Source organism: Ursus americanus, chromosome 30 (genome assembly GCF_024610735.1).
Source record: "Ursus americanus isolate L20-20 chromosome 30, mUrsAme1.1.p, whole genome shotgun sequence".
NCBI lineage: Eukaryota > Metazoa > Chordata > Mammalia > Carnivora > Ursidae > Ursus > Ursus americanus.
The window spans coordinates 31623210-31649207 of NC_142156.1; the positions used below are offsets into that span (position 1 = coordinate 31623210).

The 25998-nt window shown below is 41.9% G+C and overlaps 1 protein-coding gene across 3 annotated transcripts in view; it reads right to left on the reverse strand.

Annotated features, from left to right (window-relative positions):
• The window catches only part of SPECC1L (sperm antigen with calponin homology and coiled-coil domains 1 like), a 121538-nt gene that overhangs the window by 26939 nt on the left and 68601 nt on the right, over positions 1–25998 (reverse strand). For all 3 annotated transcript variants that reach the window (XM_045802473.2, XM_087857555.1, XM_087857554.1), the window contains exons 9-13: positions 25704–25795; positions 21195–21285; positions 11182–11265; positions 8731–8887; positions 5210–5312 (exon numbers count right to left, since the gene is read on the reverse strand). In XM_045802473.2, the coding sequence (XP_045658429.1) occupies positions 5210–5312; positions 8731–8887; positions 11182–11265; positions 21195–21285; positions 25704–25795 (527 nt within the window). The remainder of the gene's footprint in view (positions 1–5209; positions 5313–8730; positions 8888–11181; positions 11266–21194; positions 21286–25703; positions 25796–25998) is intronic.

Consider the following 25998-nt stretch of genomic DNA (forward strand, 5'->3'; position numbering starts at 1 on the left):
TTTTTCATCAACCTGATACATGGCAAAGTTCTATAACCAAGGGGAGGTAATCTATAATTACCTAAAATTACTCAACTGACATAGCAGTCTAAGAAAATGTAGAGTTTATGTTACCAGACAACACCCAATGCCATCAAAGAAAATAATAATTTAAAAATCTATTAAATACATAAGACATGCTAGAAAATGTGCATGGCTGCCTCAGTTACTCCTCCATTTTACGGAAGAGAAAAGTGAGGCTCAAAGAAGCTAAGTAATTTGCATGAGGTCACACAGTAGGGGAGAGCTGACACTCAAGTCCATGGCCTTAATTACTACTCTATGTGTGATTCTCAGTGTGATCTAGGCATCAGTACCTGTACAAATGCAGATCCCAGGGTCTCACTTTATACCTCTAGAATCACAAATCTTTAGGTATGGTTTTCAGGAATCTGCATTTTCCCCACAATCTTCACAGTTTTTTTTTACACACAGGGTTGAGAACCCCAGTTCTAAAAATGGACCTCTAATGTATTCCATTACATTCAATACATAGCTCAGTCAGCTTTGACATGTGCCGAGCCTTACACCAGACACTAGAATGGCAAAAACGAGCTCACAAGTCTAGAAAGGAAAACAGACATGCAAACTGACAACTTCAGTACCCCTGTGATACACCCTGTGGAGTTTGGGAACACATGGAAAATGAACTAGAGATGCAAAGACCCCCAAAGAATATGCCCTGAAATACAGCAAACACTGTCCTGAAGTCAAGGAAGAACTTGGCTCCGTCGTTTCTGTGAGGAGGGAGTGGAACGTGTAAAGGATAAACTCCTGCAGGGCTGAAGCAGGGGCACAAACTATTTTGCAAGGTTGCTGTTTTCTAAACTGAAGGAGCAGACAGTCCCCAGATGGAAGGAGTGGAGTGAGAGGATGGGGAGGCATTTGGGACCAAGGTGAGACTGGGGAGTTCACCAGAATGAAGAGTCAAAAAGGCTATCAAGGACCAGATTGATCACAAGGGGTCTTGTTCTCCATACTGAGGTTAGCACAGCAAAGAGGAAGTAGCTTCCAGATCACAATTTCAAACCAGTCTGGCAGCAGAGTAGAAGATGGACAGGAGGATGAGGAAAATTACTTATGTCCATGCAAAAACTTATACACAGTGTTCACTGCAGCATAAACGTAATAGCCAAAACAACCAAAATGTCCATCAACAGATGAATGGAAAACATGTGGTATAGCCAAACAATGGAATATTATTTGGTCATAAAAAGGAATAAAGTACTGACAACACAAGCTACAACATGGATGAACCCTGAAAACATGATTCTAAATGAAAGAAGCCAGTCACAAAGGTCCCCATACTGTGTAATTCCATTTATATGAAATGTCCAGGATAGACAAATACATGGCAATAGAAAGTATATTAGTGCTTGCCTAAAGAGCAAGTAAGGACTGACTGCTAATGGTTACAGGATTTTTCTGGATTGATGAGAATATTCTAAAATTGAAGGGGCACCTGGGTGGCTCAGTCGGTTAAGCCTCTGCCTTTGGCTCAGGTCCTGATCCTAGGGTCCTGGGATCCAGCCCCACATGCGGCTCCCTGCTCAGCTGGGAGCCTGCTTCTTTCTCCCTCTGCCCCCTGCTCACGCTCTATTTCTCTCCCAAATAAATAAATAAAATCTTAAAAAAAAAAAACAACTGACTGTGGTTAGTTTTACGAAACTCCGTGAATTTACCAAAAGCCACTAAAATGTATATCTTGGGTAAATTGTATCTTATGTGAATATTTCGATTAAAAAAACCATAATGAAAAAAAATCAAGTGGTTGTGCAATATTGATTCATGCTTGAGATTTCAGTCTTAGATCAAACTTGTAGCCATCAGCATTGATCCTCTTGACATTCATCAAAGCTGAGAGTATCTGTTTTATGCCTGCTTTTAGATCTGCAGTATTGAAATGTTTTATGCTGGAGCTTCCTGTCTGGCTTCTTTCACTTAGCATATTATTTTCAAAGTTCATTCATGTTGTAGCATGCATCAAACCTTCCAATCCATGAACTTGGTATGTCTTGCCATTTATTTAGATTTTCTTTAATTTCTTTCAGCAATGTTTTATAGTTTTCAGTGTACACGCCTTGTCCTCCACTTGGTTAAATTTATTTCTAAGTACTTTATTCTTTTTTTTAAGTACTTTATTCTTTTTGATGCTACTGTAAATAGAAGTATTGTCTTAACTTCATTTGCAGCTTTTATTACTAGTATATAGAAATACAAGTGATGGGGCACCTGGGCTCAGTTAGTTAAGTGTCCAACTCTTGATTTCAGCTCAGATCATGATTTCAGTTCAGGTCATGATCTCAGGGTTGTGAGATCTAGCCCCGCATTGGACTCTGTGCTGGGCATAGAGCCCGCTTAGGATTCTCTCTTTCTCGGAATGCCTAGGTGGCTTAGTTGGTTGAGCATCTGCCTTTGGCTTGGGTCATGGTCCCAGGATCCTGGGATCTAGCCCCGCATCAGGCTCCCTGCTCAGCGGGGAGTCTGCTTCTCCCTCTCCCTCTGCCCCTCCTCCTGCTTGCTCTCTCTCAAGTAAATAAAATCTGAAAAAAATAAATAAATAAAAAAGGATTCTCTCTGTCCCCCCCATGTCACTCTCTCTTTAAAAAAAAAAAAGAAAGAAAGAAATGCAAGTGATTTTAGTACACTGACCTTGCACCCTGCAATTTAGCTGAATGTTTATTAGCTCTAACAGTTTGCATGTTAACTCTTTAAGGTTTTCTAGATATAAATCACGTCATCTGCAAACAGAAATGATTTTACTTATTCCTTTTCAATAACTTTTCTTTCTTTCTCTTGCTCAACTGCTCTAGCTAGAACTTTCAGGAGAATACTGAATAGAAGTGGTAAGGGTGGACATCCCTTCTTGTTCCTGATCTTGAGGGAAAGCTTCCAAAGTCTTTCACCATGAAGTACGCTGTCAACTGCAGGTTTTTCACAGATGCCCTTCAACAGACTGAGAAAGTTCCCTTCTATTCCTAATTTGCTCATTTTTTTTAATCATAAATGGGTTTTTAATTTTGCCAAATATTCTTTCTGTGCCTACCGACAAGATTATCTTGGGGTTCCCCCCCCTTTATTCTATTGAGATGTATATTATACTGATCAATTATCATATATTGAACTAATCTTGTATTTCTGGTCATGGTGTATGATTCTTTTTATTTACTCCTGGATTGTTTGCCAGTATTTTGTCGAGAATTTTTGCATAAGGAATATTGACTCATAGTTTTCTTTTGACATTTTTTTTCTGGCTTGGTTATCAGGGTAATATTGGCCTTACAGAATGAGTCAGAAAGTGGTCTCTCTTTTATTTTTGGAATAGTCTGAGAAAGGCTGGCATTAATTCTTCTAAGCATTTGGTAGAATTCACCAATGAAGCTATCTGGTCCTAGGCTTTTCCTTATTAGAAGTGTTTTGATTATTAATTCAATCTCTTTTGTTGTTATAGATCTATTCAGATTTTCTTTCTTCTTGAGTCTTTTTTTTTTAAAGATTTTATTTATTTATTTGAGGGGGGGAGGAGCAGAGGGAGAAGGAGAAGGACAAGCAGACTCCGCACTGAGCATGGAGCCTGACACAGGGCTTGATCCCAGGACCCTGAGATCATGACCTGAGCTGAAACCAAGAGTCATGAAACCAAGACACTCAACCGACTGAGCCACCCAGGTGCCCCCTTCTAGAGCAATTTTTGATAGTGGATTTCCAAGAATTTGTCCTTTTACATCTACATTATCCAATATGTCAGTATACGGCTAGTCATAGTATTTCCTTTTAAGTATTCCTATTATTTATTATTATTATTACTATTTACTAAGTAAATAAGTATTCCTTATTTCTGTGAGGTCACTAGGAATGTCCCCTCTTTTATTCCTGATTTTCAGTCTGCTCTCTTTTTTCCTTTGTCCATCTAGCTAAAGGTTTGTCAATTTGTAGATCTTTTCAGAGAACCAGCTTTTGGTTTCATTAATCTTTTCTACTGTTTTGCACGCTCTAATCTTTATTTCTTTCCTTCTGATTGCTTTGGTTTAACTTTACTCTTCTTTTTCTACTTTCTTAAAGTGAAAGGTCAGGTTACTGATTTGAGATTTTTCTTTTTAAAGGTAGGTGTTTATGGCTATAAACTTCTCTCAGAGAGCTGCTCTCAACACCTATAAGTTTCAGTACGTTGTGTTTCACTTTCACTCTCCTTATTTTCTAATTCCCCTTGTGATTTATTCTTTGGCCCACTGGTTATTTAGAATTAAACTGTGTTTAATTTCCACTTAGTTGTGAATTTTTCCTTCTGTTATACATTTCTAATTTCATTCCAGAAAAGATACTCAATATAATCTCAATCTTTGTTCAAATTTACTGAGAAATTTTATGACCCAACATATACCCTATCTTGTAATGTTCTATGTGCACCTGAGAAGAATCTTTGATTCTGCTGTGGTTGGGTAGGTCCAGTTATATATATATATATATATATATGTTATGTATATGCGTATATATATATGTATACACACACACAAACACATATATACATACATACATATATACACACCTACATATAGTATCTAGTATCAAGTTCAAGTCTTATATGTCCTTGCTGATTTTCTATTTACTTATATCTCGATCATTTACTTTTATTTTTATTTATTTTTTAAAAATTTTTAAAAGATTTTATTTATTTGACAGAGAGACAGAGAACACAAGCAGGGGGAGTGGGAGAGGAAGAAGCAGGCTCCCAGTGGAGGAGCCTGATGCGGGGCTCTACTTTTATTTTTTTTGCTAAGTAATTTTTTATTGCAGTAAAATACACATAAAATATATAACATAAAATTTATAATTTTAACCATTAATGAAAATATTAATTTAAAGCAAAATAAATATATTTTTACTCTTAGTCCAGATGAGACCTCAATGAAGGCAGTTAACAGGACTTAATGAAGAAAGTGTTAGAACAGCTGAATAAAAGTGCTGCAAAAATCAGCCACTCTGGAAGGTAAAAACCGATGCTGTCCAAGTGACACCCAGCCGAGTTTGGGATAGACTTTGTGCTGAATGTGCTCTTAAAATTCAGCACGGGATTCCCCATCTTAATGTGAGATATGTAGCAAGCTCTGACACTCCAGCACCTGGTGTGGCCACTGCTCATGTGGGACAGAGGAATCACATCATTGATTACCTGGTAGCCTTCTGTTTTCTTCTGACACCACTTCAGCAAGGCATTCCTCTTTGAACCTCCATATTCTCTTGCCAATGCTGACAGAGGGTCCTTCCTTTCTTCCCTAAGTGAGAACAAGGAACCCAAAGTTAAAATATTTTTTATTTGAGCTCCATTATAAACCAGAAATCCCAGCAAGAAGAGAACAGTGTCCGCTGCGTTTTCGAATAGGATAATTGCACACACTAAGACATCTATTGGCAAGATGTATCGTTTCACTCATTTGATTTTACTTCTCAGTTTTTACAGGGCCCTCACAGACCCACCACTGTTGGGGGTTTCTGCTGTCTGAAGGGAGGAACTCTATTATCCACACGGAAACTGGCAAAGATTCAGTACAGTGTGCATTCACAATTAATGGAATGCACTCCAGAACACTCAGAAGGGGGAAAAAATAACTGGCAGCATCTGAAAGCTGTCACGGCTGCCTTTCACCCAATATCTTACCCTTCTGTAATCTTTATGCTTTAGTTTTATTTTACTCATTTTTGTTTCCAACCTTTTATGTCCTCAATCATTTCCTCTTTCTTAAAAACAAATCGCTTACTGTAAATACAAAGGGCAAGATTATGCAAGGTGAAGGATTATAAGGCATGGTTCCTACCTTCAAGGTGCTTACAACTGGGGGAAGCAGATAACACAACGGATGGCAACAAACATCCATAAAATATCTCAAATGTGTTTACGGCTACGTTATACTGCTCTTTATTGACTCTACCTAATTAGAATTTTATCTTGTGCAGAAAAATGGGATTTTTCTGTAAATTTACTCACTTGTTCAAAACCTCCTTATACACCACTTTGCCAGGTAGTGTGCAAGTGCTGGGCAATGAGTAGTGAACAACGCAGGGTCCCTGCTCCATCAAGGAACTTCAGAGTTTACTATAACATAGGTATGCCACAGAAGAAGAAAGAAAAGAAAAGAAAAGAAAAGAAAAGAAAAGAAAAGAAAAGAAAAGAAAAGAAAAGAAAAGAAAAGAAAAAAGAAAAAAGAAAAGAGAAGAGAAAAGGAAAGGAGGAAGGAAGGAAGGAAGGAAGGAAGGAAGGAAGGAAGGAAAAGAAAGAGAGAGAGAGGGAGGGAGGGAGACAGAGGAGAGGAGATGAGAGGAGAGGAAAGGAAACGAAACGAAAGGAAATGAAAGGAAAGGAAGAAAGAAAAAAATCCAACAATGGCTATTTATAACTCATTTCTTAAAAATATAGGTAGGGTAGTTTTGGGCACTGTCAATTTCCTTGGAGGCAGAACAAATATCCTGCTCTAGACGAGGCAATGAATCAAAAAAAGATTTTGGGATCACTCTGGTGTTGACACAAGGGAGGCATACAACCCTACTTATCCTGGACCAAATCTTTCCTTTTAGTAACTACTTTAGGACTCCCTGGAGTGAGAGTGCATCTAAAATAACCTGCTCCCTCACAAGTGGTATACCCTTGAAAGCCTGGTCTAGTTTTTAGTGATTACTTTATAAATAAAGCAGAGATTCTACCCCACACCCCGTAAACTTAGTCCAATAAGTGTCCTAAAGGTTATTATGTTACAAGTGGCTTAGTATTCTTCAGTGTATTGATTCTGTCTGTATTCACCCTTCAAGATATGTTAGGAAGTAAAAGAGTATACATTTTAGAATGGAAGCTTTTACAACTGAGAGGTGCACTGAAGCAGGACCGGTTTGATTTATCTTAGAACCGGAAGTAAAATACAAAACTTTCCAACAAGCTGTGAAATTTGCTGCCTTAAAGAAATATACATTTACGCTTGCATGCCAGCCCACCAGACCCCTGCTCTGGTTTAAAAAGTTCAAAGAAGTGTGTTATGATACTACCGAACACAGGAAAAGAGAATGAAGATAAAGTTAAGATATGTGAATGAACACAAAAAAGCCAAAAAATAAAAAAATAAATAAATTAACCTCCATCATGCTCAAAATAAAACAACTATAATCAACGTGAAAAGTTTATTCTGGTTCACACCAGGTCTGTTTGTTTCTAGAAACAGCTTAAAAAGTATCAAAGAAGAGCAATTCTATGGACTACAATGGGAAGCTGCAAAAAAAGATCCTTCCAGAGCTGGAGGGTCATCTCTCATAACTTGTTCATTGTAAGAGGAGGACACTTCCCAGGAGCGCCTTGTTGAAAATGACAGCTTCTGAGTAGGGAAGCCAGGAAGAGTGGGTGGGGTACCTTTCCCACAGGCACACTGCAGGTAGCCTACTACCCAGGATGGAGACAAGCATGGACAGTGCTCTCCCTGCATCAGCCTGGCCAGAGCGAGAGCTACCCTCACCACTGCACCCCTACTTGGTCTGATGGCACACTGTTTATGGGACCACTATTCTAAGAGGCAGGGCCCCTAACTAGAGGCAGGGCTTTAAATGCAAGGATATAATTTGAGTTTGAGAGGCCAACTATTCCATTTTATCCTCAAACCTATAAGTCAATATAAAGCTAAAGTTCTGTCCCTCCTTCAATTCTTCTCAATACACCTCGACACTTTTCCTCATCCCTATAGACAATGTATGCTTCACATTTCTGACATCTGTTTTTATTCTGTAAATGATAACTACTTCTTAGTCCCAAATGGCTTCTGACATAAGAGGAATATGAATAAAATACAGTACTCCATTTTCAGGTATTGCTTATCAGGTATCAACGTGGCATCATGTTCTCAGCTTCCATCTAAAATAATCAGAGTCCCCTTTGGTATCCCTCCTTCTTTCATTCCTTTTCTAGAAATCTGTTGCCAAGAATCAATCATCTTTTCCTTTGAAAAGCCTCCTGAGTCCAAACCTCCCTTCACCATTTCCACTGCTATCATTCTGATCCGGGCTTGGTATCTTTGTCCCGGAAACATCATAATGTCATTTTAGTTGTGTTCCCCCACTTTTGTCCACAACAGAAGAATCCTCAAATCACCTTCTTACATTGATTTACTTACCCCACTTTATAGCTACCAACCACAGCCAAGTGATTCAATTGGACTATAAAGAGGTTCCATGCCTAGCCACACCCTACTGTCAATCTTTTCTTCCACGGTCCCTGGATGTGGTAGGTCTACACCTTCCTCTGGCCTTCTGTACCCATCCTCTGTGCATGTGCAGTACCATCTACCCACAGCTCCCCCAACCCTCAGTTACTCACCCTTCCGTACACTGGCTCATGTCACTGACCTTGCCGACAATGCCAGTCTACTCTCCCCACCCAGACGCCAACCCTCTCAGAAGCCTTCCCTAACCCTCCACCCGTGCCCAGTATTCCAATTCCACAACGCTTACTTTTGGGAAAAGGAACCGTCTCTTTCACGTTGCCTTGCTTTTTATTATACCATCTTACCCAATTCTGGGCCCAGAAGAGATGAGAAAACACTTAATAAGACACAAAGAAAAACACCAGTGCTCGACTGCCATGCTTTTACAACCTGATCACCAATCTCCAAAGGCCAGGAGAGGCATGCATGAAATGCATCAGCGTTAACTGTTCTCTACCTTATCCGACTTCGGGTAGTGGGGGTGACGGATGCCGTGGGAGAGGAGGACAGGGAAAGCTGTGGAGACGTGGTTCCCATAGCCATAAGAGAGGCTGGCGATGCTCCCTCAGGTGCAGAGATGTCTCGTTTCATCTCTTCACTACTTCGTCGAGACACTGATTGTGAGAAATAGTCATTATGTGTTTCATATAAATGCAGAAAAACATTTATAAAACACTTTTAAGTTGAGTTATTTTTTTCAGCAGGTTCCAGAAAGAGCAAAAATTTCCATTTAGGAGGAAAAACTAACATTTTCTTTAGCTGGTAACTTGAAAGGATTTATTTCTTTCACTAAGAAAACTGTAAAAAAGGTACAGCAGATGAGATATGCACTGAACCCCATATTCCCTGAAGGTGGGAGTGTGTCTTATCCATCCCCACTAACACTCACAGAACCTACCTAGCACACAGTGAGTATTCCAGAAATGTTTGTTTAATCACAAATACAATGAAAACCAAAGGCTAATTAAAGCAATACCTGGCAACTACTCGTTCTTAACTAAAATAAACACAACCCTGCTCAACTTAGCCAAGATACCATTAAAAGGAAAGAAAGGAAAGATACTTCATTACAGGGCCACACTTAATTCTGGGTCAGGCCATGTTTCCTAAAACATAAACCAGTGAGACAAACAGAAAACCAAAAGGTATCAAGTCAACTACTGAGAGACAGAGCAATCAGGAAAGTTCTATTTTGAAAGGCTAGCACAGTAAGACATCACACCTTGTCAGAACTACAGAAACTTCTGAGAAACGCTAAGTGCTTCAGCCGTTGGTAACAAAGCCACAACAAAAGCCACTTTCTAGCAAGGAGGCACTGACTAGGCACAGATGCTCATGGCCCTGGACTGAGTGTGGGGAGAGGGGAGATATGGGCCAAAAGTCCTGGTCTCGGACACACACGCTCTCACATCAGAAGATGCTGGATGTGCAGGTGCCCCGAGCTGGCTGTAATCAATGCTGTACATCAGTAATTCTTCCCCGATGACTGAAATGGCCCCCCCACTTTTATTGACTAAAATGTTCTTGGAGATTTTAGGATAGCCACAAGCAGAACATAATTCTGCATTAGTAAAGTGATGTCTGTAAAGATCCAGAGGAGAGAGATGCTTTCTCCTATTACATTAGAATGATGTATTTATACATATTTCTGACATAATTTTATAATTATTCTTGTTTTTTCTTCCAATGTCAGATCTTCGTATACCTTAAATCAACAGTTTAAGTGATGTGCTACAAAGCTGGCTGAGAACACCTTTCATCATTTTATATAAAATAGAGGAAACTGAGAAAGAATCGGAAGGACTCTGTGAGAAGAAAAGGCTCTGAGATGGTAATTTTGGCTGGACTTCCCGCTACCATAAAGACCTGGCTATGACGTCTAAAAACTGTACTAACTTAAATCCCCGTACAAGTGTAAGGTTAACTGTATGCGGCAGTGTTATAGGAATTCTCCTTACCTGGTCTAATTTCTAGTTCAGTTATAAAGGGTAAATAAGGGCCACAAAGGGAAAAGAATGTGAGCAACTGATAAACTGGAGGGAGCCCTAGGAGACAAGGGAAGCCTGTCAAATTCATCATTGTAGGATGGCTTTATCATACTGGAAAAATCTGGCTTCCGGAGAATTTCTGGTGTGCTCTGAAATAACAGTCACAACATACCTTGCGATGGATATCCTAATCTTTCACAGCTATACTAACTTTGTATCAAGCTATATTTTTGGCACAACATCTAACCCACTCTAGGCCCTTCATAAATATTTATTAAATAAATGGAATGATCGATCTTTGAGAGTTTATTTTTTTTTCAAGATTTTGTTTATTTATTTGAGAGAGAGGGAGAAAGCACAAGCAGGGGGAGCTGCAGAGGGAGAGGGAGAAGCAATCTCTTCATGAGCAGGGAGCCCAACATGGGGCTTGATCCCAGGACCTTGGGATCATGACCTGAGCCAAAGGCAGATGTTTACCAACTAAGCCGCCCAGGTGCCCCTGTTTTATTTTAAAATCACAGTCATGAAATGTGATTTGTATAGAATCTGGAAGATACAACAGGAGAAATTCAGAGTGAAAAATAATCAACTCAAGGGGCACCTGGGTGGCTCAGTCGGTTAAGCGTCTGACTCTTGATTTCAGCTCAGCTCATGATCTCAGGGTACTGAGACTGAGCCCCACTTCAGGCTCCTCGCTCGGTGGGTAGTCTGCTTGAGTTTCTCTCTCTCTGACCCTCTCCACCCCCTGCTCATGCATTCTCTCTCTAAAATAAAAATAAATAAATCTTAAAAAAAAAAGAAAAATAATCAACTCAAGAGCCAAAGAGGCAAGAAAAGTTAAACAAGTCTAAAGAGAAAGCATTTAGTACCAATACTACAACTTCCTTTTCTAAAGGAAATTCCAGATAAAAAGTCATCACCTGAGATGGTCTTGGCACTTTCCATGGCAGGAACTCTGGGCAGAGAGGCGGGTCGGCTGGTTGAAGATGTTCTTAAAAGATGCTCTGCATAAAATGGGAAGGGTCAAAATAAAGACATCAGACACCAAACTTTGAAGTCACAAAGGTAGCAGGAAGGTGAGCTCGCCCCTTCTTCTCCCCCAACCCCCCGCACCCCGCCCCCAGGCTCATCCTTCTTTCTCAGCCCAGGGTACTCTAATAATTCCCCGAGGAGCCCACATCTACAAAAGAGCTTCTGTAGACAAGGAATGCGGGAAAACATTTCACTCAATGTTTGATTTCTAGGGATAAGATTTGACACAGATGAATGCTTCTAAATCACCCACTGCTACTTACCTCTTTGACGCAATTCAACCAAAATTCAAATATCCCCTATGTCGGTCTAGAAGTACACACTAAATCAAAGCCTCGTCCTTATGTTCCTACCAAATAGTGAGGAAGCCATACATGTACACAACCAGAGACAATGAGGATTGGACAATTACAATAAGAATGATGAAGTATCATCAAACCACAGAGTGAGAAGCCATTCACTTTCATTTCAGGCAGCAGGGAGGTCTTCAATGACATTAAGCTGGGCTTTACTAGTAGAGAAGAGAAGTGGGAACAGTATGTTGGCCAGAAACAATGAGAACAAAGGTATAAGGATATTCGAATTACAAAACAGTGTGGCCTCAACACAGGGCATATGGAAATCAGACCAGCAGGAAAAGAGGCTTTGAAGGGAAGATGAAGCTGATCGTGACCAACAAGTGCCTTCCTTACCTGGTATGTGGACTTGAGTCTGAGAGCAACAAGGAAGCACCAGACATTTCTAAGAGTGTGGGAAGGATGCAGACAGGTACTGCCTATACTGTCCAGCTTGCAGCCACGCTCTCTTCCACCCCTCCCTTGCTCTCTACACACGAGCTGCCTTGGCAGTTTCTGGAGTTCCTCAAACATTGGCACAAGCTGCTCCCCCACCTCCTGTTCTCCTCCTCCATTCCCGCTGCAGCCTGGCTACCTTCATCATCCTTCGGGTCCAGCTTCAACATCACTTCCTCAGGACCTGTTCTCCCCCACCCCCCTGCAATGGCAGCCCCAAACAGACCAGCACACTTCCTCCCTCAGGCTACAAGCCTGACAAGGCTGTCATCAGGCCAGGACGACAAGCACCAGGACAGACAGACTAGATGTGTTCTGCCTGGTTGCCATGTGCTAAAGATGTGTGATTAGCATGAGGGAAAACACCACCTCTTAAACTCACTGAAGACTATTGGCTTCACTGTCCAAGAATGGCCCCACAGCAAACATATTTTAACAGATCATTCACCACTTCCTTTTAAGAACTGCCAGTTAAAAAAATAGTTCCTCTCAGAATATCATGATGTCAAAAGTAATGGCATATGACACCTTTCAAGGATAGTGCACCTATTATTGCAAAATCTATTTTCTAAGTGTGTGAACATTTGGTTGTAACTGCACACAACTTTGGGAAGGATGAACTTACTTTCTTAACGAAGACAGGACTTACACAGACTAGAGTCACTACATCTTTCCAAACCTGAACAAACATCACCTCTATGTGAAGAGCCCACAAGCAAGCGCCCATCAGAATTCTGAACCCTGTCCGCAGTTGGCATTCATCCTGACAGGAAGAGCATATTATGCACAAAGTCTGACAGACAAAACAAAGTTAGTAGAACACGGAAATAGTAGGAAACAGAAATCAACATTTTAAATTTAATCAAAATTTCCATTTTACAATTATGCAACTAGTCGTTTCCCTAAAATCTTAATCTCCCAAAGAACACAGCAAATGAAGAAAGTGAAAACAAAGCTTGTACAGACAAATGAATCCAACCAAGGAGCGTGTAGGCTAAGTCAATAAGCCCTTGTCATTCCCTAACAGGGAAAGTGTTACTAAATTACCTTCCTTCTTTCTCTTTCACAGTGCACACTATAGGCACACGACTGAAACAAAGTTCATGAAATCTGCTGATTCCTTGGCTCAACCCCAGTTACGTCTTTCCTTACTGTATGTTTAAGGATCTGTCTCTATTCGGCAGGTGGTCCCTGACCACAAACCAATACTTGCTTTTTGAAAATGTACAAAATTGTACTGAGGGCCTCAATAAGATTATTCTTTTCAAAATTATTTGTGATCAGCTTCAACGGGCACAACACAGTCTGCTGCCATTCCATGAAGTGTTTTCACTGTGAGATTCGAGCTCACTCAGAGGCACTTGTCTCAGTGCGAGCACGTCCATTTACTACTGCTGTCAGCCGCTGGAGTCCGTCTGCATGTCAAACTGTCCGTTTATCGCTCTTCAGCAAATAAGATTAGTGTAGTACAGTCGAATGTGGCAGCACGAGAGATTATATTTTACAGTAATAGTCTATTCTATTGCTATATGGAGTTGGTCTTGTCTTTAATCCATTTGTTAAACAAAAATCATTTGGGTGTCTACTACTCCTAGGTACTGAGCTTGGTGAGAAGGTCAGAGACAGGAAGAAAGGAGGCAAGAAGTTTACTCTTACAGAACTCAGAATCTAGAGCAGAAGCCAGACATTAAAAAAAAAAAAAAATCATTACAAGTGAAGGATGCTAGGAAAGAACAAGTATGTGGAGGCTCTGGGAACACAACAGGGGATGTGACCTGCTCTTGAGGGGAGGTCCGGAAAAGCCTCCTCAGGAAATGACATCTCAGTTCAGATGAGAAGGGTAATTAATAGCTTTTACACAGGCAAAGGAGAGGTTGGAGGGGAGACAGTATTCCCAGCTGAGTGCTCGGCACACACCAGAACAACTCCAGGGCAGCGATGTTCAGAGGACGGGGGAAAAGAGGAGCAGATGAGGTGGCAAAGGCAGGCTGGGAGGGTCAGAACAGGCAAGAGAAAGCATGCAGGCAAAACAGGCCAAATTAGGGAGTTTGGACTGTACCTTGCTGGCAATGGGGAGCCAATGAAGGCACTTAACTGAATGAGCCACCCAGGCACCCCAAGATGTGAGCATTTTTAAATGACAGTGGAAGGGAGTCAAAAGACAGGGTAAAGCCGAAGATGTGGGAGAAGGGGCTAACAGCGTCTGTGACAGCCCAAGGGGATGAGATCCAGGGCTCAGGGGAAGGGAAAAACCTACACAGAGATGTTCTATTCACGTCCAATGACAGGCAGCGATAACAGGAGCATACTAGGTCTGCTACTTAATTCTCTTATTCTAGAAATCACAGAAATAAACAGGTACAGGCAGTTGTCCCTTTCTTGTTTCCCAAAACAAATTTACAGGCAAAACAGTGAGTTTTAAAATAGGAGCCTAAATAGCCAACTTTTGTTCAGAGAGTAGTTCCAAATGGATGATGCTCCTGCCAAAATGAGTATAAAATCTGAAAAAATATGAAACTCAACCACTTAAAGGCACTGAAGAGAATCCAAAAGCAGGCAGAAAATGAAAGGAGTAAACACGTGGAAAGAATGAAAGAGCATGGGGCAAGTTTCCCAGTTTACAGCTATAGGCATGAGTGCAGGCCCCAGGTGAGGCCATACAAGACAGCTCGTAGAAAACCCACAGCTTTACTGCCTTGAAGAAGCAGAAGACAGATCTCAGGACCACCAAAGCTGCTGAAAAGGGAGGAAGTAGGAGAAATAACGGAAAGAATCACAAATTCTGTATATAGACTCTGCCCAAATCTCTCACTGACCTCTGAAAACCACAAGCACAGATTCCAAGGAGCCGAAATTAAGGACAAAATAACTGAACAGGTTTTTCAACTGAAGGAAAAGAGGTTAGATGGAGTTTAAAGACAGAGCACCTTAAATAAATATTTCAATGCATGCTAGGATGTACCAACTGCAAGTTACCTTGGGAAGCATTTAAAAAATAAGATGGACTGAAGGAAGGGTAGAGGGATGGATAAACATGAAAACGCAAACACAGCAAAGTGCTGAAGAATCTAGACAGTGAGATGTGGCTATCCACCACACAATTTCTTTCAACTTTTCTGTATGTTTGAAATTTCCTGTAATAATATGTTGGGGGGAAAAATAGGAGCCTAGATACTCTGGTTTATCAAGACAAATACCAAGAACCACAGAGAAAAGAAGGAAAGGGTTGAGGGTGGGGAAAGGTTAGAAGTAAATAGCTATTCACCAGACTATAAATACAAGAAGGTAGGATTTCTATCTGAATTTCTCCTAGGAATTTCCCCACTAAGGTGGGATCTAGGGCTGAGCTGAAAGCTGACTGAGATCTACCCTCTGGAAAATAAAAATTGCTGTGAAACTTTTAAATAGAAAGCTCTTTTTCAGGGCGCCTGGGTGGCTCAGTCGGTTAAGCATCTGCCTTCGGCTCAGGTCATGATCTCAGGGTCCTGAGGTCAGGCTCCCTGCTCAGGCGGGGAGTCTGCTTCTCCCTCTGCCTCCCCCACCCCACTCGTGCTCTCTCGCTCAAGTAAATAAATTTTTTTTTTTAAAAGAAAGCTCTTTTTCTTTTATTTAACTTAAGAGACTATATAACTTTTAACAAAGATTGGGCTTTCTAGTAAAACTTCCTCTGTATACATTTACTATATGTACCCTTAACATAAATCAATGTCTTCAAAATACTGTGTTTTTAAAACTTTTTATATCTATAACCTCAAGTAACACAATTCAGACAGATGATAAGAGTATTAATTTCTCGGGGGGCGCCTGGGTGGCACGGTGGTTGGGCGTCTGCCTTCGGCTCAGGGCGTGATCCCAGCGTTCTGGGATCGAGCCCCACATCAGGCTCCTCCGCTGTGAGCCTGCTTCTTCCTCTCCCACTCCCCCTGCTTGTGTTCCCTCTCTCGCTGGCTGTCTCTATCTCTGTCGAATAAATAAAAAACAAAATCTTAAAAAAAAAAAGAGTATTAATTCCTTAAGATTTTATTATTTGAGAGAGAGAGAGAGAACGAGTTGGGGGGGTAGAGGAAGAAGGAGAAGTGGACTCCCCAGGGAGTCCAATGCACTGATGCGGGGCTCGATCCCAGGACCCTGAGATCATGACCTGAGCCGAAGGCACACGCTTAACCTGAGCCACCCAGGCACCCCAAGAGTATGAATTTCTTTACAGAACGTAAATACACTTGGATTAATCAACTTTCTCAGATACCAAATGTCTGAGCCATGACACAGATAGGGAACTTATGAGATCACCCTGATATGGGTCAAAAACACAGGCTCCCCAACGATCTGCAACATCCAGCTGAGGTCTTTGCTTAACACTCTGGACCTTGTAAAATCACACTGTGCAAGTGCGGTCAGTAAAGACCTTTTCAACCACCTGTCCATGTACCTAGTTAGCAGATCTATCCTTTCCTGCTTATTAGGCCATAAATGCTAATTCACATCCTAGCTACAAAGAGTCACTGAAGTGGCACAATCATGACCCTAAACCAACAATACCAACAAAAGAGCATTTGATTAGTCCATTTATAGTAAGATTTCTCTGCTCTATTTTCCTGCAACTGACATGTAAGCATGATGCTAAAATAGAATAAAAACCCCATGCCTATTATAATGTATCTAACTGGAAAAACATCAAATTCTCCAATGTAAGTGTGGAACAGGAAGGAGCATCTTTGAAAGTTTCAGTAATGAAGCCACTGAAACTTTCAAAATGAAAATTATAGACTATTCTTTGATTTATGCCACGATAAAAGAAACAATCAAGGAAGAAAAGCATTTCAAGAGAGAGCCTGGAAATCCTACTCTCTTATCACAGTTTAGATAACCATGGTGGCTTTTTATGACCAAGAATCACTTGGTTGTTTTTAGTTTTATAAGTTGTTTCTTTCTCTAATGACTGTTTAAAATAAAAGATCACACTGTCAACAAATTCTCAGATAAAAATTCACCTAAGTATGTTTCCTGCTCTCTCCTGTATTTGCCCTCTTCAGCTAAGCCCCATGAAGGCATTATAACGGACTGAAGCAGAGACGTAGACCATCATTAACACACACGGACCATACCCTCAATAGCCATATCCTTTGAAATATTACCAGATAATAAAATGAGGAAAGCCAGGGAAAGGTTTAATTCAGCAGAGCCCCAGAGACATTTAACACATTTATTCTGTGTCAATAACCTTGGCCCACAGATCTTCAACACCCCCGTTCTGTACCCACAAAAGCCAAGGTAATAGGAAAAATTAAATTCGTTGCCCAATTTCCTGAATTTGTCCTTTCCTAAGAATTACTTGGGGTGCCTGTGAAAATGAAGTTTCCAAGCTCCCTTTCCTAGAGAGTCCATGGCAGTAGACCTGAGGTAAGGCCCAGGATTCCCTATTTCATGAAATGACTCAGGTAAGTCTTATTAATAGGTAAATTCGAGAAACGCTATTGGTGCTGGCTTTCCCCAGTAAACCCTGTCCTGCTGTAAGCTGATGAAGAGTCTGGAAGGTAGTTGCTCAAAGGGGAGAAGGCTCCAAGGGTCAGCTTTAGCATGGCCTCAGGAGTTTTAGAAGGCCCTGAGTCATTTCTCACTGGAGCATGCGGCATCCCCACCTTCTTCCGAGGCCAACAGGGTCCTGGGGACTCAGTTTTCTCTGGTGTCCAAGGATGACCTCAAGGCTCTCCAGATGAGGTCACTCCCACAGGGCTGTCACAGCCCAGTGTTATACATATTCTCAAAGGCTGTGGCATCCTGGCTCCTGGTTCCAACTGTACTTGGATCAAAAGGTTGACTTTATTGACAGAACGGGGGCAGATGCAACAGGCAGCTGAATGGCAATGCTCCTGAACCCTTGGCTTCCATCTCTGCCCTTGGGGCCTGCACCCTTAACGTGCCCAAAATATAATGTGTAGTGATACTTTCTCACAACCACTTGTAGGCAGCTAAGAAAAATCCCGCAGACCCTGGCGGCCTTGTGACAAACTAAAATCTTGCACTCAGACAATAAAGAGCCATCCTTCTCAGCCACTTGTGCTACTAAGAAGTTCACACGCTAACCGTAACAAAATCTAACAGCATTTACTGTGGGCTAAGATCTGTGCTAAGCCCTTTTTACATGCTTTAACTTGCACTTCATTCACTCATCTCACATGTATTATCAAGAGCCCAGTATAACAGAGGCTGAGATACCACAGTGAACCAGACAGACACGAATCCCTGAATTCACGGACCTCTCGGTCTAGGGAGGCAGACAGTAAAAGTTATAGACAAGAACTATGCAGTATGTCTGAAGGGCTAAGTACTTAAAGTTTTTTAAAGGGGTTCGGGGTTCGGGAAAGGGGCGTGTGGAGGAGCGTGCGGTTTAAATTTTAAACATGGCACTCACCAGCTAAGGGGAGCCCAGAGCAAAGCCTCGAAGGAGGGCCCAAGGGAGCCGTGTGGACATGTGGCAGAGCGCTTGGCAGAGGAAGTGCCAGGGCAAGGCTCCACGGTTGGGAGTATGCCGGCGTGGCCCAGGGAGCACAAGGAAACCCGTGTAGCTGGGCAGAGTGACCAAAAGAGGAACATGGTTAGGCCAGAGAGGCAACAAGGCCACGCTGGGAGGGCCTGGAGGCCACTAAGAGAACTCTAGCTTTTATTCTGAGAGAAATGGGGAGCTGGGGGAAGGTTTTGAATAGAATGAAGTGTTTAAATTTATATTTTTCAGGATTAGGCTGGCTGTAGGGTTCAGAATAGATTGTGAGGTTGGGGCGCCTGGGTGGCTCAGTCGTTAAGTGTCTGCCTTGGGCTCAGGGCGTGATCCCGGCGTTCTGGGATCGAGCCCCGCATCAGGCTCCTCCACTGGGAGCCTGCTTCTTCCTCTCTCACTACCCCTGTTTGTGTTCCCTCTCTTGCTGGCTGTCTCTCTGTCAAATAAATTTTTAAAAATCTTAAAAAAAAAAAAAAAAAAAAAAAAAAGAACAGATTGTGAGGGAGGATTAGGAATCTTTTGTCAGAACCCAGGTGAGAGAGGATGGTGGCTTGACCAAGGAGGTGGTGACAGAGGGAAGAGCAATGCTCCAGCTCTGGATGTAGAGCCAATGGAGTTTCCTGAAGAATGAAACAGTTCTGTAACTTTGTATGGTGACAGATGGTAACTAGACTTGTGGTGATCATTTTGCAACATGTACAAAAACATGAATGCCTGAAACTAATATAAGGTTATATGTCATTTATACTTCAATTAAATATTGATTTGATTGGGGCGTCTGGGTGACTCAGTCGGTTAAGCATCAGACTCTTGATCTCAGCTCAAGTCCTGACCTCAGGGTCATGAGTTCAAGCCCTGTGTTGGGCTCCACGCTGGGCATGGAGACTACTTAAAAAAAAAAATTGATTTGATCATGGAAAAAAAAAAACCTAATAGTTCGCAGAAGTGGGGTCTAAGAAAAAGAAGGGAGTTAGGGATGACTCTGAGGTTTCTGGAGGATAAAACTGCCATTAATTGAAATGGAGAAGACAGATTACAGGTAGGACAAGTTTAGAAAATGCAGAAATCTTGTCCTGGATGCACTCCATCTGAGATTATTTGACATCCAAATGGAGCTATCGAGTAGGCAACTGGGTCTATAGCAGAGAAACAGGCTGGAGATACCAGTTTGACAAACAACAGTACAGCCATGAGAAAGAATACAGTAGCAGAGTGAGTACAGACAGAGAAGGGAGGCCCAGGAACTGAGCTGGGAGGTACCCCACCACTTATAGGTCAGGAAGGGGGATCAAGCACAGGAGATGGAGGAGCAGCAGGGAGGGAGGGAGAAGACACAAAAATGAGGGTTATGGAAATCAAAATGAACATCCCAGAAGAGAGACTGCTCATTGACAGCCTACACATACATAATCCTTAGTGGGTCCATCTGGGAGGCAAGGTTAGGAACACAGTCAAAATGTAAAGACAGACTTGAGACCTTCCGCTATTTTTTTCTTTAACAATCTGAGGGGAGAAAAGACCTCAAAGTCATGACTGACGAATGCACTAGAGCCAAGAAGGAGGGGTAGAAGGCCAGCCCTTGTGCAGGGAAGGTAACAGCAGCACCATCTTGTGCTCCATTATCCCTAAGTACATGCACAAGCAGCTCATCTCAATATGAGGTATACCTGCGACTCGCAGGGAAAGGGCCAGTCCCACCGCCAAACCGGACACCTCCTGCACAGGTGCCCCACGGAGCCCACAGAGCGTCCTCTGGGTGTCTGCAGCACTAATTCTCACAAGTCTGCTTATTCTTTAACCCACACCTGCTGAAACCCTGTAGTCACATGCATAAGAGCTAGCTGCCACAACCGAGAGAACGTACAGAGGAACACTTGGAGGCAATTGGCCTACACCAATTGAGAGGAGCATGGGGCTCCTGAAGGGCGTGCATCCCGGCTGGGCACGTCCACACCTACCCTAAATGAAGCCTGCACTTCACAGCACCATGCCCCAGTGCTGCAAACTGTTTTCCAGTGCACTTCAGCACTGTGCGGGAAGAGGCAGTAGAGGGTCAGAGAAGGAGCTCTGACCTCGAGAGTCAGGAGACGTGTGTTCTGGTGCTGGCTCTAACATAAAAGCTGTGTGAAAACAGCCAAGCCCCTTAAAGTGCACGGAGGAACAAGCCTCATCTCAACCTCGTGTTTCAGAGTCTCAGTTTCCTCTTATGGACAATAATACAGAGCATAGAGGTTAAAAGAATCAGCTTTGGAGTCAGGCTGCCCAGGTCTACTGTTCATTGTTAACCTGTGTTAAGTTATTTAACTTTCTGAAACCTCATTTTTAGTATCTATAAAATGTAGGTAACAGTACATACCCCATGAAGAACTATGTAAACAAAATGCCTAGTAATGGTGTGGGCTCTCCATAATGCTGAGAGAGCTGTCTTCTAAGATGCATTTGTTAACAATCTCCCTATCTGTAAAGATGACATATTATTAGTAAGCTTCTGATAAAGATGTATACCAGATCAGCTGAAATAATGTCAAGAACAAAGAAAATCACAATTTAGTTAGCCAAAAAAGTCAGAAGAATAAGAACAGCAAAGTGAAATACTGTGCCATATGAGATATACCTTGAACAGGGATCTCCCCATAGTTTGGTCTCTTATCTGACAGAGCCGTCAGGGGTTTGGATGTAGAGATTGGTCCACTTATGGAATGTCTCTGAAATCATAACATAAACAGCATCAAAGTTAGCATAAATCTAGAGCTGGAACTCAAAAAGTCAACACTGCAGAGAGGAATACTTAGTTATGAATCTCCATCATTCTTTCCATGTTGTTATAGTAAGACTAAAACACACACACACTTAATAGCATATAATGTGATCAATATACTATTTAAAAAATTCATACAGAAATATCCCCTGTGCCCCTTACTCAGTTTTCCCAAATGGTAACACTTACAGCATACTATCACAACCAGTACACGGACATTGTTTTGTTTAAAGAGAATTCTTAACTATTACACACCCGTCAGCGAAATGTGGACATGCTCCTACTACGAGAGCCCCAGTACAGCCTGTCATCTTAATTCAGCAGCACAACAATGGCTCTGCCACTGGCTTCCTCATCTCCGGATACACGCATCCCTCTGAGTGCAGCCACAAGTATGTGCCACAAATACTTCCTCTCAGTTCCTCAGCTTCATCTCCTGCCTTCTCTGTGTAATGCTCAAATACCACCAAACTATTCATTTCCAGACAGACCATGTGTTTACCGGCACTGTCCTTTCTGTCATGCTTATTTTCCCAGCTTTTCCTCCAGCCCTTTTTAATCTAGCGAACCTCTAACTACTCATTTCATATTCCTAGCAGAAGCGTGTGAGGTTCAGCCTCTTCACATCCTTACCAACACCTGAGACTGTCTTTCAGTTTTAGCCATCCTAAAGGGTACATAGCAGGATCTTACTGTGAATTTAATTTTTACTTCCCAGTGACTAATGATGTTGAAAATCTTTTCATGTGTTTACTGGCCATTTGTGTATCTTCTCTAAGGAAGGGGCTTTTAAAAAATCTTTTGTCACTATTTACTGGTTTGTCTTCAATCAAGAAGACAAAGATGTCTTCTTGGAATATAAGTGTTTTGACAGATAAATGTATTGTGATTATATTCTCCTGAGTCTGTAACTTATTTTTCATTTTCTTAATATCTCTCAGAAGTTTCAAATTTTGATGTCCAATTTATCAATTTTCTTTCATGGCTCCTTCTTTTTATGTCCTAAATGAGAAATCTTGGCCTTCCTGAAGATGAGGATGATTTTCTCTAATGTTTTCATCTACAAGTTTTGTAGTTTTAGCTTTCACATGTAGGTCCACAATCAATTTTAATTTTTATAAATGCCATGAGGTAACAGTTGTGGTTATTTTTCTCCCATATAAATTTTAGCTGTTCCAGGATCCTTTGTGGGAAAGGCTACCTCTCTCCCACTGAATTACCCTGGCACCTCTGCTGAAAATCAGCTGACCTATTTCTGGATTGTCTAATCCACTGATATAATGTCTACATTTAAACTTATGTCAGTAGGTGCAGCTGCTGGTACTCGGGCTATCTGTGGGATGGGGAGTTTATCAGCTTAATGAAGATTTCAAATAAACAAACAAACAAACTATGTCAGTACCACACTGTCTTGATTACTCTAAGTGCTGAAATCAGGTAGTATAAGTCCTCCAAATTTGTTTCCTTTTTTTTTAATCTCCCAGATGCTTTGGATATTCAGGGTCCTTTGAATTTCCACATAAATTTAAAATTATATTATCAATTTCTACAAAATAGCATGCAGGACTGTCACTGGGATCGCGCTGAATCTACAGAGCAACGAGAGGGACAGCTGTAAGACAATAACAATATTGAGTCTTCCGGTCCATGAATCTCTCTCTCCGTTTATTACTTCTTTAGTTTCTCTCAGCAATATTTTATACTTTCCATTATACAGATCTTGCACACTTTATTAAATGTATTGCTAAGTATTTCAATTTTCAATTGTTCAACTGGAGTGACTAGATCTAAGAGAGGGCAAGAGGAATCCTCAAGACAGAAGCTAATCTTTTATAACCTTACCTTGTGACATCTCACCCTCTTGCCATACTCTATTCATCGGAAGTGAGTCATGAAGTCCAGCCAACACTCAAGAGGAGCTGATTCCACAAGAGCGTGACTTCTGGGAGGTGAGAGTCACTAAGAAGCACTTCAGAGGCTGAGTACCCCAGTTACTTACGGATCTCCTTGGCTCTTTTGAGGGCAAGGCTAGCAGTGTTTACTCAAGAGCTGCAATGCAGTCCTACTTCAGGGTGTGGCCCTCAGGGGTCTCTAAGGAACGCTCCAAGTACTCCAAAATTTCTCCACAGTGGCCAGTGGGAACTCCAATGATTCCCTGCCCTGTGTGAACTATGGGAAGCGTTTACCTGACAGCTCCCCGGTGACTCTTCTTTCCTGGGAAACTGTTATAACTCAGCCTTGTGGGGATTCACCCTGTGCCAGCGCAAACTGGCATTGAGGCAAAAACTCACAGGGATGCCTTTGCAGAGGCCCTTCCTCTGTGTAGCTCCCTCCTCCCAGGTCCTCTGCCCTGCAAATTCCAGCACTCTCAATCTCCCTGAACACGGATCTGTGTCTCCTCAGACCCAGCTGGTTCCCTCTTCCTGCCTCCATCTGGCTTCATCCCCCCTGCACCACCATCTGGAACCCCCCCAACAGGAAAAGTGTGGGCCCGGCAGGACTTTTATTTAAGGACCACAGTCTCATACTGCCTGCTGTACATGTCTGAATATAATTGCTTCCTATAATTTGTACAGCTTTCGAGTTGCTTGGGGTGGCAGAGTAATCCAGCCTGTCACTCCCTCAGAGCCAGAAGTAGAATTCCCACTCAGGGAGTTTTGAAAAACTAACAATCCCAATCTTAGGCCCTATTCCCTAGAGATTCTCGTTCACTAGGATGAGGCCTGGGAATCTACGTGTTTAAAACCTCTCCACATGGTTTTTATGCACAATTAGATTTGAGAAGCACTGTGCCAACCAAATACTAAAAAGCTACTGAATGTGGCTTGTAATTATTAACTTTTATCAAGTTATAGAGATGAGATTTTTCACCTCCTATCTTTACAAAGATTTACAAAGTCATGCTTTGAATATTAAACTTCAATTAACAAATATTACTTAAAGAAATTTCTCTTTTGAAGTTTGTATTTTGCATCTTGAGGTCAACAGAAAACGTTTGATTAACAGAGAGCATATAAAAAGCATTAAATCTACAGTGGGATTAGAATTCCCTTGCCCCTTCCTTGTAAATTAAGGGCATTAACACCTTCTATACACATGCAAATGCAGAGCCACTAATCTGCAACATTACAAATGCAGAAGGAGTGCACTTTTACTCGAAATTTCATACAGGAAAAAGTTAAAAAGTAAAAACAAAACAAAACACCAACAGATTCACTTGTAAAATACATGGCCAATAGTTAACAAAGTACAAAAGTGTCCATTCAAAAATAAAATGCTCCCAAATCCTATTCTAGTTTTTAGGAAGAGGTATGGCCAAGGCTACCCTGTATCAAAGGGTACTAGGTACTAGGTCTATGGCTGTTTTTCCTTTGGCTACTCTCTCTTATGTAGAAAAACTCCACCACAGCCACTCTTTCCAAAAGTGGCTGACCAACAAAGGCACAGTGAGAAGCCTCAGGAGCACTACGAGCAACAATAATCTCCCTTGCTTCTGGGTCTGCATTTCCACAGTGGCCAGGAAGAGCAACTTCAGAGACCTGTTTATGATGGATCAGCCATGCCCTTGTGCTAGACTGCTAAAAAACGGCCCACAATGAACCTTCTGCAGAACCCCCCAACTCTGAGTCTGGGCTAGCCTTACAACTTGGTTGAAGCTTGAGACACCGCACCATGTAGGGACCTGAGAGGAAGGATCACATGGAGAGAGTGGCCCAGCCATCCTTGCTGAGCCCAGGCCCCAGTGGCTAAGGGCAGCTGTAGGAGCGAGCCCACACAAAGTCAACAAAGAACTGCCTAGTCAATACACAAATGTGAAAAATCATACAACTGCTCTTTTAAACCACTAAGCTTTGAAGAGATTTTTTAGGTAGCAGACGCTGACACACACCAACTACATATGCTACTTAGAGAGATGGTCCCTGAAGCCACAATGCCCAGGTTCAAATCCCAGCCCCACCACTTCTTCATTATATGACCCTCAGCAAGTTGCTTAACCTTTCTGGTTAAACTTTCAGTTTCCACATGTGAAAATAGAGGGCCTCAGTTTCCACAAGTGAAAATTAGTACCTGATAACAGGGTGCTGTGAGGATTAAATGAATTCACATTATAAAGCATTTGGAATGGTGTAGAACACGTAGCAAGCGCTCAATACTTGTTAGCTATCACTATTACTTTCAGAAGAGTAACACAATGGACATTTTCATAATTTATCTCAATTAAGGATATTTACATTATTTTACAACCCTAACTACATTCCTCACGAGGTAGCCGTTTGCCCCCCTAACATAAGCGTAAATGACTGTTAGAAGGACGGACTTTCAGATGCTGAGGCCCCCACAGCTTCTATGGTCACGGACACTTACCTGCATAGGCGAGACAGCTGCGGCAGGAGGGGTTTTCATAGGACTTGGACTCAAAGGCGTGCGAGGAATCGCAGCTGCAGTGGGGTTTGGTACTACAGAAACAAATAAACAAATACTGAATGCATCCCAGTAGAGTGGAAGCCTTCTTAACTGGTCTCCCTGAAGGATCCCCCAGACTACCCAGTGCTCGGGCTCCCCTAGAAGCTGTCCTGAGGCCTAAGCTCCATGGCGTGCTCACAGTCGTGCCTGGCAGGTGCTGCTTCTCCTGCCACCAGTGGATTGTCTGTTCCCCAGA